At 38.9% G+C, this 13,054-nt stretch overlaps 1 protein-coding gene across 1 annotated transcript in view; it reads left to right on the top strand.

Moving 5' to 3' along the window:
- The window catches only part of LAMB4 (laminin subunit beta 4), a 125,145-nt gene that overhangs the window by 82,378 nt on the left and 29,713 nt on the right, over positions 1-13,054 (top strand). Inside the window, exons 20-26 of the mRNA XM_060196406.1 lie at positions 598-741; positions 2,694-2,925; positions 4,415-4,572; positions 5,503-5,727; positions 5,949-6,169; positions 8,641-8,737; positions 12,476-12,851. Coding sequence (XP_060052389.1) covers positions 598-741; positions 2,694-2,925; positions 4,415-4,572; positions 5,503-5,727; positions 5,949-6,169; positions 8,641-8,737; positions 12,476-12,851 — 1,453 coding nt within the window. The remainder of the gene's footprint in view (positions 1-597; positions 742-2,693; positions 2,926-4,414; positions 4,573-5,502; positions 5,728-5,948; positions 6,170-8,640; positions 8,738-12,475; positions 12,852-13,054) is intronic.

Genomic DNA, 13,054 nt, shown 5'->3' with positions numbered 1-13,054 from the left:
TAAAAATATACAAGTAAGGGCTGGCTAGTGACACACCTGGTTAAGAGTACTTATTACTATGTGCAAGGACTCAGGCTCAAGCCCCCAGTCCCCAACTTCAGGGGGAAATTTTCACAAGTGGTGAAGTCGTACTGCAGGTTTCTGTCTTCTCTCTGTGTCCTTCTCTATCCCCCTCTCTATCCCCCTTTCCTCTCAATTTCTCTCTGTCCTATCAAGATAAATAAAGTTTAAAAAATAACATAATTTCTAAAGTAATTTTAATAATTTATATAATAACATAATACTCAATTATAAAATGACATTTTAAACCTTTCATTAACTTTAAAGTAATGTGTATTATTAATTTACATTTACCAAGTAATTTTTCTGAGTATTTACTAAGTATCAAACACTGTTCTGTGTTATTTAGAGACATTATTATCTTTAAACTCTACAAGTGCATTAGTGAATCCTATCTATATTATCCCCATTTAACAGACCAAGGGGTTAAGGATTGGTGAGGTACCAAGTGAAAGAGAGGTGAGCCACAGCTACCAGAAGAATAAGGTGTGTTTCTGTCTGTCACTTCCTTACTTTTTGACTTTTTTTTCCTTGCAGCTTGCCAGTGTCACCCCCAGGGATCAGTGGGGTCCAACTGCAGCCACTATGGGGGCCAGTGCCAATGTAAACCTCATGTGACTGGACGCCAGTGTGACAGGTGCTCAGCAGGAAGCTACAGTTTGGGGCATCACGGCTGTCACTGTATGTAAAGAACATGCTTGTTTACACCCTTGCAGTTTTGAAGTCAGGAAAGTTGACGTACAGAGTTTAGAAGGAGGGAGGAATGGGAATTGGATTACATTACTTAGGTTAGGTAGGTAAAACTTTTACTGTAATTCATTCTCCCATTTAATTGGCACTGACTACATGAGTAGTGAGGAAAACATAGTCTGTGGCTTGGAAGTGTGCCGTCTCTTTTAAATAGTCCAGGACAAGGAACCATTGTGAAGGGAGTTGACTGTGCAAACTCAACTTAGTGATCTGGTGATCTGGAAGTTGAGGAAGAGGGAAGCATTATTACTAGCCTTCTAGCCTTTCTAGTGCTGGGATCATACACAGAATCAGAATTCTTTCATAAGTCACCCACTAATAGGAGTTTAAATGGGGCATTTCCATAGCTGGTATATCAGTTCTCATGACTATCATATTCAGGGGACAGAGTACTCTATTCACAGCATAAGCCATTATTGAAAATACTGTTCACCCCAGAAACAAGCCTTAAGAAGCTGAACACCTACGTTAATTCTTTTTTTCAGATAGAGAAACACATCTTTTTGTCATAATCCAGAAAGATGAGCACCTTCCTGGCCATTACCTGTTCAGCAAACTGCTTTGGTCCATGGCTGCTCTTTAGTCTTTTACTTTCCTTTTAGAAACATATACAGGGGGCTGAGTGGTGGCCCACCCATATACACTGTCATGGGTTCAAACACCCAGTCTCCACCTATAATGGAGATGCCTCATGAATGGCAGAGCTGTGTTGCAGATCTCTCTCCTGTCTTTGTGTGTGTGTGTGTGTGTGTGTGCCATTTTAAATGTTTTATTTATTCATTTGTTTATTCGATAGAGACAAGAGAAGGAAATGGGGAGAGAGACACCCACACATACCTACAGTACTGCTTTACTGCTTGGGAAGCTTACCTCTGTAGATGGGGATGAACTTGGGTCTTTGAGCACTGTGACATGCATGCTTGACTGGGTATGTCACTGCCCAGCACCTCTCCTCACTTTCTTTAAAAAAAACTTTTTTTCTTTTTTTTAAAGATTTTATTTATTTATTAGAAAGATAGAAGAGAGAGAGAAGGAACCAGACATCACTCTGGTACATGTGCTGCCGGGAATTGAACTCAGTACCTCATGTTTGAGAGTCCAGTGCTTTATCCACTGTGCCATCTCCCAGACCACTCTCCTCACTTTCTGCCATTCAAAGTATTGAGTCTTTAGTGTTTCACCTGGGAAAAGAAAAATCCAACCTACTTGTAAAGAATTCTTAGCTTTTGTTAATAGTCTTAAAGTTTGATTCACATGATATCTTTGGTATATGAATATTCAAGCCATTGAAAAGCATATTATTGGGAGTCGGGCTGTAGCGTAGCGGGTTAAGCGCAGGTGGCGCAAAGCACAAGGACCGGCATAAGTATCCCGGTTCGAACCCCGGCTCCCCACCTGCAGGGGAGTCACTTCACAGGTGGTGAAGCAGGTCTGCAGGTGTCTATCTTTCTTTCCCCCTCTCTGTCTTCCCCTCCTCTCTCCATTTCTCTCTGTCCTAACCAACAACGATGACAACAACAATAATAACTACAACAATAAAACAACAAGGGCAACAAAAGGGAATAAATAAAATAAAAATTTTTTTAAAAAAGAATTTAAAAAAAAAAAGAAAAGCATGTTATTAATTTATCTTCCATATAAGCATTTATTAGACCCAATTCTTTTTAACATGTTGTTAAGTGAATGAATCAACGAACTGTTGCTTAATATACATTCCCTGGTGTTCGGTTTATACTGGGTTATGTTTTAAGCATGTCACAGACTCACTTGCCTCACCTTGATTGGGATGATACAGTAAATTAGGGATTGCAAAAGCAGTACTGCAACTCTCACCAGCAAGCTTCTTGCCCTCACCTTAACTTCCTTCTCTTGACTTTACCTAGCATGTCACTGCCACCCTCAAGGTTCAAAGAGCTCTGTATGTGACCAAATAACTGGACAGTGTGCCTGTCATGGAGAGGTGACTGGCCGCCATTGTGATCAGTGCCTGTCAGGCTATTTTGGATTTCCCAACTGTCACCCTTGTCTCTGTAATGGGTTCACTGAACTTTGCGACCCAGAGACAGGGTCTTGCTTCAACTGTGGAGAGTTTACCACTGGAAGAAACTGTGAAAGGTATGAATACAAATACAAATGCACTTTCATTTTTTTAAAAATTTTATTTATGAAAAGGAAACATTGACTAAACCATAGGATAAGAGGGGTACACACAATTCCCACCACCAGATCTCTATATCCCATCCCCTCCCCTGATAGCTTTCCTATTCTTTATCTGGGAATATGGACCCAGGGTCATTATGCAGTGCAGAAGGTGGAAGGTCTGGCCTTTCTAATTGCTTCCCTGGTGAACATGGGACTGTCATTTTTTTTTTAACCTCAGGCACATAAGACACAGTCAAATATGTTTACTGATAATAACTCATATATATATATACAAGGCATCACAAAACTTGGGCATTTCTAATAGACTTTAGATGATGTTTATGCCTTAGAGTGTGCACTTTCACTTTAATTATTTTGCTCTAATCTTACAGCACTCTTAACGGATCACTAAGTAGAGACTCAAAAGTAGTTAAGTATAGAATAATTGTTAAGGGTGTGGGTGAGTAGAGTATTATTCCATTATCTTTCAACACCTTATGAACAATATCTGATTAAATAAATAGCAGGTACTTGCTGTTCGTGAAATATGGCTTGTAACTTAAGTTCTATTTACTGAGAGTAATGATGTACAGTGAGATATTTTGTTTTCTTATATATTTTCTTTCTTTCTCCCTTTCTACTCTCTCTCCTTCTCCCTTTCTCTTTCTTTATTTCTTTCTGAAACCAGATTTTTATTTAATTATTTATTTTAATTTATTTATTAGATAAAGACAGAAAGAAATTGAGAGTGGAGGGGGAAAGAAAGAGAGATGCCTGCAGTCCTGCTTCACTATTCATCAAGCTTTCCTGCTGCAGGTGGGGACTGGGGGTTTGAGCGCTGGTCCTTGCGCACTATATAATGTGTGCGCTTAACCAGGCACAGCACCACCTGGCCCCAAGCCAGATCTTTTTATGTCTGTGAGATTTACCACTCCTGACTACAGACTTTTTATTCCTGTCTCAGAATCGGACAGAGAGAGGACAGAGACCACAACACCACAAATTAGGCTTCTCCTGTGCATGATGTTCCTTTGTGGTGCCAGGGACTCAAACTTGGGTCTTTGTACATGGCAAGGTGTGTGCTCAACTGAGTGAGCTATCTCCTAGCTTCTACAGTGAAACCTTCACTACAAAACAAGAACACTTTTTTAGAACAAATGATCATTTTCTAAAATAATGTTTTAAGATTTGCACTGTCCGTGGTCTGGGAGGTGGCACAGTAGATAAGGTGCTGGTTGACCTCAAGCATGAGATCCTGAGCTCAATCCCCAGCAGCACATATACCAGAATGATATCTGGTTCTTTCTCCTCCTATCCCTCTCATTAATAAAAATAAATAAAATATTAAAAAGAAGAATAAAATTAAAGATTTGCACTGTCCTACCTAGAGCATAGCAAATCCACATTGGCTAATGTGAGTTTCTCCTGAGAACATCTTGGTAAGAAGAAATTTACTTGACAGATGCATCGATGGTTACTATGGAAATCCTTCTTCAGGACAGTACTGCCGCCCTTGCCAGTGTCCAGATGTTCCCTCAAGCAATCAGTATTTTGCCCATTCCTGTTATCAGAATTCATGGAGCTCAGAAATAATCTGTAGTTGTCTTCAAGGTTACACAGGTATATAGTTTAATTCTTTATTTTTTTTTCTTCTTGCTACCTTACTCTATTATCTGAAATATGACTATAGAGTTATAATTGTGATCTTTCTGCCGTGGACAAATTAGTTGTGCAGAATGTATCATTAAGTGGTCTGGCACAATGGATAAAGCATTGAACTCTCAAACATAAGGTCCCTAGTTCAATCCCTGGCAGCACATGTACCAGAGTGATGCCTGGCCCCTTCTCTCTTCCCTATTTTTCTCATAAATAAAAAATTTTTAAATGGTATCACTATTAAAAAGATTTGGTAAATTGCTGCCTTGCTGAATAAAGAGTTTGAATGATTAAGAAACAATGATAATGAAAAACTCATTCCAATGAGCTATCACTTTTTTTTGTAATGGTCTGGAAAACTAATTGACCAAATGAATTCAAGTCAATTTGGTTTATTTAAAATATAATCCTCACATGTTAAGTAATATACATGTTAATGAGTAACATATGTGTTATATATAACATTACCAATTAAATAGTAAAAAGTTAATCACTTGTCAAGTATCTTCTTGATATAATTCCAAACAATTAATTTGACCAATATTTCACAGATAAAACTAATTCCTTTCAGATGTCAGAGTGCACTGAGATGGACCTTGTATTGACATTGTTTAAGTTAATTCAGTATCTCTATCTGTCACACTACCAAAAATTTTACGTTGAATAGTTTAAGTGTGAATATTAATATACAATGCAAAAAAAGACATAAATTCTACTTAATTTAGTCATACTTTACAAATACGGCACTATGATGCCTTCAATGAGAATTATCTTAAATATGTAGGCTTTCAGCATCCCATGAGAGCCCAATTGTTTACATCTGTCTTCATCCCCTTCCATCAAGACCCTACCATTCCACTAACCTCCCTCCCCTCACCTCTTTCCCCCTTTTAGGTATGCAGTGTGAAGAATGTTCTGCTGGTTTTTACAGAGATCCGAGAATTTCAGGAGCACCTTGCCAGCCATGTGCCTGCAACAATAACATTGATCTAACAGATCCAGAGTCCTGCAACAAGGCAACAGGAGAATGCCTTAGATGTTTGCACAATACCCAGGGACCCAACTGTCAGCTCTGCAAACCAGGTCACTTTGGATCAGCCCTCAATCAGACCTGCAGAAGTAAGTCTACAAGACTTAGTAGCAGAATAATGGCAATATCCTCCCCTTCGCTGTTTTCTGTTAGACTAGTAACACCACTAGGCTATAGGGTTTAACAACAGTTGTAAGGGGCATTTTCTTTTATCCTTTTGGAGAAATGATATACTGAGGTCTAAAAAGCTATTCATATGGTTTATTGAATGTTACTTTGTTTACCTCTAATGATGGCTCTGTTATCCCAGGATGCTCCTGTCATCCTTCTGGTGTGAGTCCCACTGAATGTCCTCCTGGTCAGGGAGTTTGCCTCTGTGACCCTGACACTGGCACATGCCCTTGTCTGCCAAATGTCACAGGTCAGACCTGTGACCACTGTGCTGACGGATACTGGAATCTGGTTCCTGGTAAAGGCTGTCAGCTATGTGACTGTGATCCCAGGACCTCTCTCAGCAGCCACTGTGACCAGGCAAGTCACCTCCAACTTACTAGTGTGTCAGTGAGAAACAATGATAGGTGTTTTCCAAATATCTCACTGTTATTAATAATGTAGAATGATTTGTGGTGTTTTAAAAACAGAATTAGACTTATAAGAGGTTGGAGGTTGTGCTTATTTAGGGATAAAAAGAAGGGGAGAAAGAGAATATGGGGGTCTCAACATTATGCTTTACCTATTTCACTATTGTCCACTTCTCTCAGTGACTGAGAAAGGCCAAATTCACATGCAATAAAGCACAATCTAGGTAGTAGACATTTTTGCTTTAGATGCTACCCTCCACCCTTCAGTCAACAACCATGAAACACATTGATAGACCTCCACATGACTGCTTGGCTTCCAAATTTGTGAGGAACTCAACTCCTAATGTTGATGCTGCCAGTGTCTGGTGTGCTTCTTTCACCTTTGGAAGCATATTTGCAGCAGCATTCAACAAAAACCACAGATCAGATGTGGACGTTAAGGTCATGCTATGAAACTGAAAAATCAGAAGGCTTTGGATTAACCACAGATCCTCTTTACATCAGGGGTATTTAAAAGTTTCCTTGGTCATAGAGACTTTCTTAGAGAAGACTGATCTTTGCAGTCAAGAAACATTTTCATTGGGGTGAAAAAGACATATGGATAGCTAGATCCCCAGCTGTCTAAACAACTACTAATAAATGGCTTTATGTCAGCCACTAAATGGCCCCTTGTGCATTCTCATGGAGTAATCCAAACACACAGGGCAACATTCTCATTAACACTTAGAATTGGAGAAACATGCTTATCCAATTTGCAAATGTTGCAAATTCAGAAGCTAACCTGATAAAGACAGAACAAGAAACAAGTTGTCCTCAATGTCTATCTTGTTGACTGGAGACAAGAAGATGAAATATTAGTAAGATAAAAGTAAAGTTTTGCAACTGGGCTTTAAAAATCAATTTCATAAACATAGGGTGAGTGTGGACACTTGGTACCAACTTGTGTGAAAGGCGTCTCAGCTTCTCATTGAGTGTTTCATATGAGCCAACTATGTATTTGGAATAGCCAAAGAAGCAAGGACCATTTAAGATGGACTAAAGGGAGTACTATATATACAAGGGTCAGGGCAGAAATTGTCCCATTATTCTCTGTACTATCCAGATAGCTCTAGGAGAATTATCAATTCTGAGCAATGAATTTAAACACAGACTAGTATGTGTCCAAAGGAAGACATCCAAAATAAGGGATAGAACCATGCTTTCTCTTCTTCTTCTAGTGTTTGCCCTTCTTCCGTAGCCAGTCAACAGGTCAGGTTGAAAGCTGTCAGGAGCTGCTTGTTGCTGGCTTTGAAAGTGACTGGGATCCATGTGGATTCAGTCGGCTAGGAAGGATCGTCAGTTTCCCCAATGAATGGGTACTCATGGGATGCACCACGAGAAGGTCAATCCAATGCATCCCATGCTTTCTCTGATAAGGCATAAAAGGACTAGATAGCCTAAAGAGGAGAAACAAATATAAATTGAGATAATTAGCCCTAGTGAAGAGAAAAACTATGAGAAAGAAAATGGAGGCTATAGTTTGTACAATTCCATGAAACAGGACTCAGAACAATGCTTTCATTTTTGTGTCAGCATAAGAAAACATTACCCAATAATCAAATACAATAAGCAATATGACATATGTCAGGGGTGAAAAGCACTCACCCCACAACTTCTTAAGTGAGCAGAAGCTGGGAGAAACTCTGAAGATTGGTAGACACTTGGTAGATCTATCACTTTATAATTCCTACTACCTATTTACTGGAAGTATACTTAAAGAACTGTTGTTTAAGTGGTTTTGGTCAAGTTATAATCTAGGCCACATCAATAGTGATCCACTTTGGTATTTTTGCTTTCATTAACTTTCCAGCTTTCTTGGTCATCAGAAAAGATGGTCATAAATCCAGTTGGGTGGGTGCTAGAAGGTTCAACCCTCTTTCAAAAGCACCATTAAATAGCTAACACTGAATGATTAAGTTTCAAATTTACATGTTAAGTAAAACACTAACCCAATTGGAAGGAATTTCATCATACATTCCATACTGGAAATATTATCTGCCAAATTAATTGATAAATGTGAGTAAGTCTTTGGCTTTTCTCTGCAGTGTCAGAACTCCCACAACTATAGAGGAAAAGAATGTGGCCCATTTCCCACTGTTTTGTTTTCATCTACATCTGGGTTTGTTTCCCAGTTTGGGGCCATTTATCCTTAAACAGCTGGAAGCAGATGGTATATTCAAGAATCCAAAACCAGAAAGTGCATTAGCTCTTGGTCTCCGGTATTGTCATGGGTGGCTGCTAGCTGTGGGAATTATTTCTTCCACTGCCTTTGCACAGCTGTGTGTTCTAAATAACTGGAGGAAAAATGGTTTCGTATTAAGTGCATTATTTTTTTTTAAATCATAAAGCATGTCAATTCCTTACCCATGACTCTTCTCACAGCGTACAGGCCAGTGCACATGTAAATTAGGCTATGGTGGGAGTCGCTGCCATGAATGCAAGGAAGATTATTACAGTGATTCAATGGGGCAATGCATTTGTAAGTACAAATAGTTCTAAAGCATGAATATAGTCAACTTGGCCCTGCAATTACTGTGTAATTAAATTGAATTTTAAATGTCTTTATATGGACCCAGGGTAGTAGCACAGCAGTTTACTCAACAAACTGTCATGCCTGAGGCACCACAAGTCACAGTTTCCATCAGTGGTACCACCATAAGCCAAAACTAAGCAGTGCTCTGATGAAAAAAAGAAAATATGGGGCTGGAGAGACAATATAATGGTTATGCAAAAGACTACCATGCCTGAGGCTCCAGGGTCCCAGGTACAATCCCCAGTACCACCATAGTCCATGGCTGAACAGTGCTCTGGTCTTTCTCTATGTTATCTTTCCCTCTGATCTCTCACTCTCTCATTAAAATAAATAAAGTATTTTTTAAAAAAAACAAAAAAAAAAGGAAAAATCTGTATTTGATTACTGCTTTTAACAATGTGAACTTAATTGGAAAATTTTGAAAGTTTCATGCTTTTATAGCTATTAAAAATTTTTTTCTTCTATATTAATATCTCTAGGGTATATAAAATTCTATCTATACCAATATTTGTAGCCTCTGCTAAAATTCTTCACTTATGATGAATTTTCACTTCATAATGAACCAGGTCTCTGAGGTCAGGATTTGCAACTAATTTATGCAAAAAAGAATTTAGAACTTTACTGAGTAAACAACTTTTCTGGATTAAGGTAGAGGATAGAAGATTGATTGTAGGGAGCTAAGAGAGTATGCTTCTAATATATAACTCATAAAGCTCTGTATCTAGCTCATATTTACTTTGTATTTATTTTCAGATATTCATAGTACCTATTGGGTAGTAAATGAATAAGGCAAACACCCCCCCCACACACCCAAGCCGCATGCTGTATGCTTTAGTGCCTTGATCTCATGTGTTGGCATAGTGCTTAGAGTTCTGCCCAGTAGGTCTTGTAGAAGAGACAGAAATGCTCTACATTTGTGCTGTCCAGTGCAGGAGCCTCTAGTCACGTGTAGCTACTGAACGCTTACTTGTGAAATGACTAGTGCAAGCTGAGAAATTAAATTATGTACTTAGTTATTATATTTTTATTTATTTTGGATAGAAACAGGAATTCAAAAGGAGGAAAAGAGAAAGAGAGGTCTGTAGCACTGTTTCACTACTCCTGAAGCTTCTCCCTGAGGGGACTTACCAGGTGTGCCACTGCCAAACCCATATATTTTATTTAATTCATTTATATTTATATAAACCCCTGTGGTTAGTGACTATATCTTGGTTGGTTCTAGGAAAATGTTTTTTAATTATCATTTAAAAATGGCTTCAAAAAGATATCAGATGTGATGGACTTTACTGTCGTGGTTGTCTCTACATAGTTACATAGGGTAACTCTTTACTCCTCTCCATTCTTCATAAATGTGTTTTTGTGACAAAAAAAATTTAAAAAGTCTTCTTTTACCCATTCAAATACTTTTTTTTTCAATGGTTTCCCTGTTTCCACTTAGTTTTATATGTGGAATTATTTCTTTAAAAACTGAGTTGAGGGGGCTGGGCGGTAGCACGGAGGGTTAAGCACACATGGTACAAAGCTCAAGGATGGTGTAAGGATTCCGGTTCGACCCCCTAGCTCCCCACCTACAGGGAGGTCACTTCACAAGCGGTGAAGAAGGTCTCCTCCTCTCTGCCTTCCCCTCCTCTCTCATTTTCTCTCTGTCCTACCCAACAACAACAGCTATAACAACAATAGCAATAATAACCACAACAAGGGCAACAACAAGGGCAGCAAAGATGGAAAAAATTGCCTCCAGGAACAGAGGATTCATAGTGCTGGCACTGAGCCCAAGTGATAACCCTGGAGGCAGAAAAAAAAATTGAAATTTTGACTCTTAGGAAAGATATCTTAGAGAATCTCTTTCCCTGTTCCTCTACTACTTCAGTAATCTTACTTGATTATAAAAAAGAAAAATGCTTTCATGTTTTATAGTGAAAACTACAAATGGCCAGCACAGGTCACAGGCAACACTCAATACCCTATAGGAAGGGTGATTAGTAAGGGGGAGACTTGGCCTCCAGTTTATGAAGTGCCAAAGTGTCACCCCATCCCTCTGCAGGGGTTCCCACTGAGATCTCCAGACCAAAGCAAATGTGCCAGATAGGTGGTATCTAGTAGAAGAGTCCAGTGTATTAATTGCTTTTTACTTGCAGTGGACATTCTTTTTACTCAAGCTGTCAAATGCATTTTTCAGTTTCTTATAGTAAGTCCAAAACCAGAAGCTAGTGATTCCCTGACCATTTTTGGAAATTGCAGTAACTTTTCTAGCTCTCTCCGTTCACTGTTCTATAACTTCATCAAAAAATATACTCAATTAAAGTACATGTAACATCTATTATGGTTTTTTCGCTCAACTTAGACAATTCTTTCAATATTCTGTTTAGGTTCATAATAAAATACTGAAAAGATAGATTCCTCATGTACCTACTGAGCCCACACATGAACAACCTCTTCCATTATCATAAACCCTAGCCCTGAATGGTGCATTTGCTACCACTGATGACTCTACACTGCTGCACCATAATCACCAAAGTCCACAGTTTACATTCGAGATCACTCTTGGTGATGTTCATTCTATAGGTATGGACAAAAGTATAATGGCAAATACCCATAATGTATTATAAAGAGTATAGTTTATCCACTCCCACTTCCTTAAGCCATCTGTGTTCTATCCATTTTTGTCTCCCTTTCCCCAGTCCCTGACAACCACAGATCTCTTTATTGCCTCCATAGTTTCACCTTCCTAGGATGTCATATAAATCCAATCATGAGTATGTAGCTTCTTCATATTATTGTTAGTAGATTTTGTTGTTGTTGTTGCTTGGACTTCACCACTCTGGAATGATGTTTTTCACATAAAAAACAGAGGAGAGACACCAAAACACTGGCGTTTCCTCCCATTGTTGCAGTCCCCTATGTAGAGGGCTCAAACTTGGGTTGTGCACATTGGAAACCAGGTTCCCTCCCAGGTTTATTATCTCACCAGCCACACACATTAATTTCTTTCACTTAAAGTTCTTCTGTGTCTTTTCATGTCCTGCTAGTTCATTTACTTTTAATGGTTAATAATCATCCATTGTTAATTGCACCACAGTTTATATACTCATTCTCATATTGAAAGATAACTTGGTAGCTTCCAAGCTTCAATGATTAGAAATAAAGCAACTATGAATGTTTGTGTGCACATTTTTATATGGACATGTATTTCTAACTCCTCTGAATAAATAGCAAGGGAAAAAAATCACTAACCTCTTTTGAAAATGCAATAGCTTTGCTGAAGACAGTTGGGTTAGTACAGTTAGGCTGAATTTACAAAGAAAAGATATGGGAATTCTTAAAGCATCCCCTGAGTCACCTTGCAGGCAGGAGCAACAGTCACTAGCTTGCTATGAACCTTGGATCCATGTCGTAACACAGGTGAGGTACCTACATAAGAATTTTCACTAACACAGGAAAATGACATCTAATATGTGCTATATAGAAACCATGAAATCACTCATTAGTGAAATTGGAAGAGAAATGCTAGATTTTACTAGTCATTTGCATAGGTCTGTGACATTGTACTGGTTTTAAACGTTCATCTCATAATATGTGTGCTGGGAAGATTCTCAGGAGAGGGGAGAGGACTTTGCTCTTAAACTCATAAAAATCAAAGGGTCAGCTGACTGACATTCTCTGCTCCTTCTCTTTTCTTTTCAGCATGTGACTGCAACAAAGAAGGCACCCAGACACCTGTCTGTGACAGGGACACAGGCATGTGCCTCTGTCGAGTGGGTGTCAGTGGACAGCGATGTGATCGCTGTGCCCGGGGTCATGGCCAGGAATTCCCTACTTGTATTAGGTGTCACCTGTGCTTTGATCAGTGGGACCATGCCATTTCTTCTCTCTCCAAAGCGGTGGAAGGGTTAATTAGACTGACTGCTAGCATGGAAGATAAAAGAGAGACCCTGCCTATGTGTGAGACGGACTTCAAAGGCCTCAGAGAGAACGTGTCTGAAGTAAAAAGGATTTTGAAACATCCTGTTTTCTCATCTGGGGAATTCTTAAAAGTCAAGGCTCATCATGACTCCATTCGGTAAGATGTGTGTTCATGTAACAGATAGCCACAGCCCCAATTTACCTTAATCTCCACTGAGCTTCAACAGCTTTCAGTTTAGACATATACCTGTGTTCATAGGTAAATAACTGATTTAGTTAACTACCAGACTGGTAATCTTGCTTGTCAGTTATCTAGTTAGGATTGCATGTGATTTATATGTAGATGCCCCTGTAATAAGA

Source organism: Erinaceus europaeus, chromosome 8 (genome assembly GCF_950295315.1).
Source record: "Erinaceus europaeus chromosome 8, mEriEur2.1, whole genome shotgun sequence".
Lineage (NCBI taxonomy): Eukaryota > Metazoa > Chordata > Mammalia > Eulipotyphla > Erinaceidae > Erinaceus > Erinaceus europaeus.
Note: the sequence above shows the minus strand (reverse complement) of the source record. Positions and strands in the feature narration are given on the sequence as shown.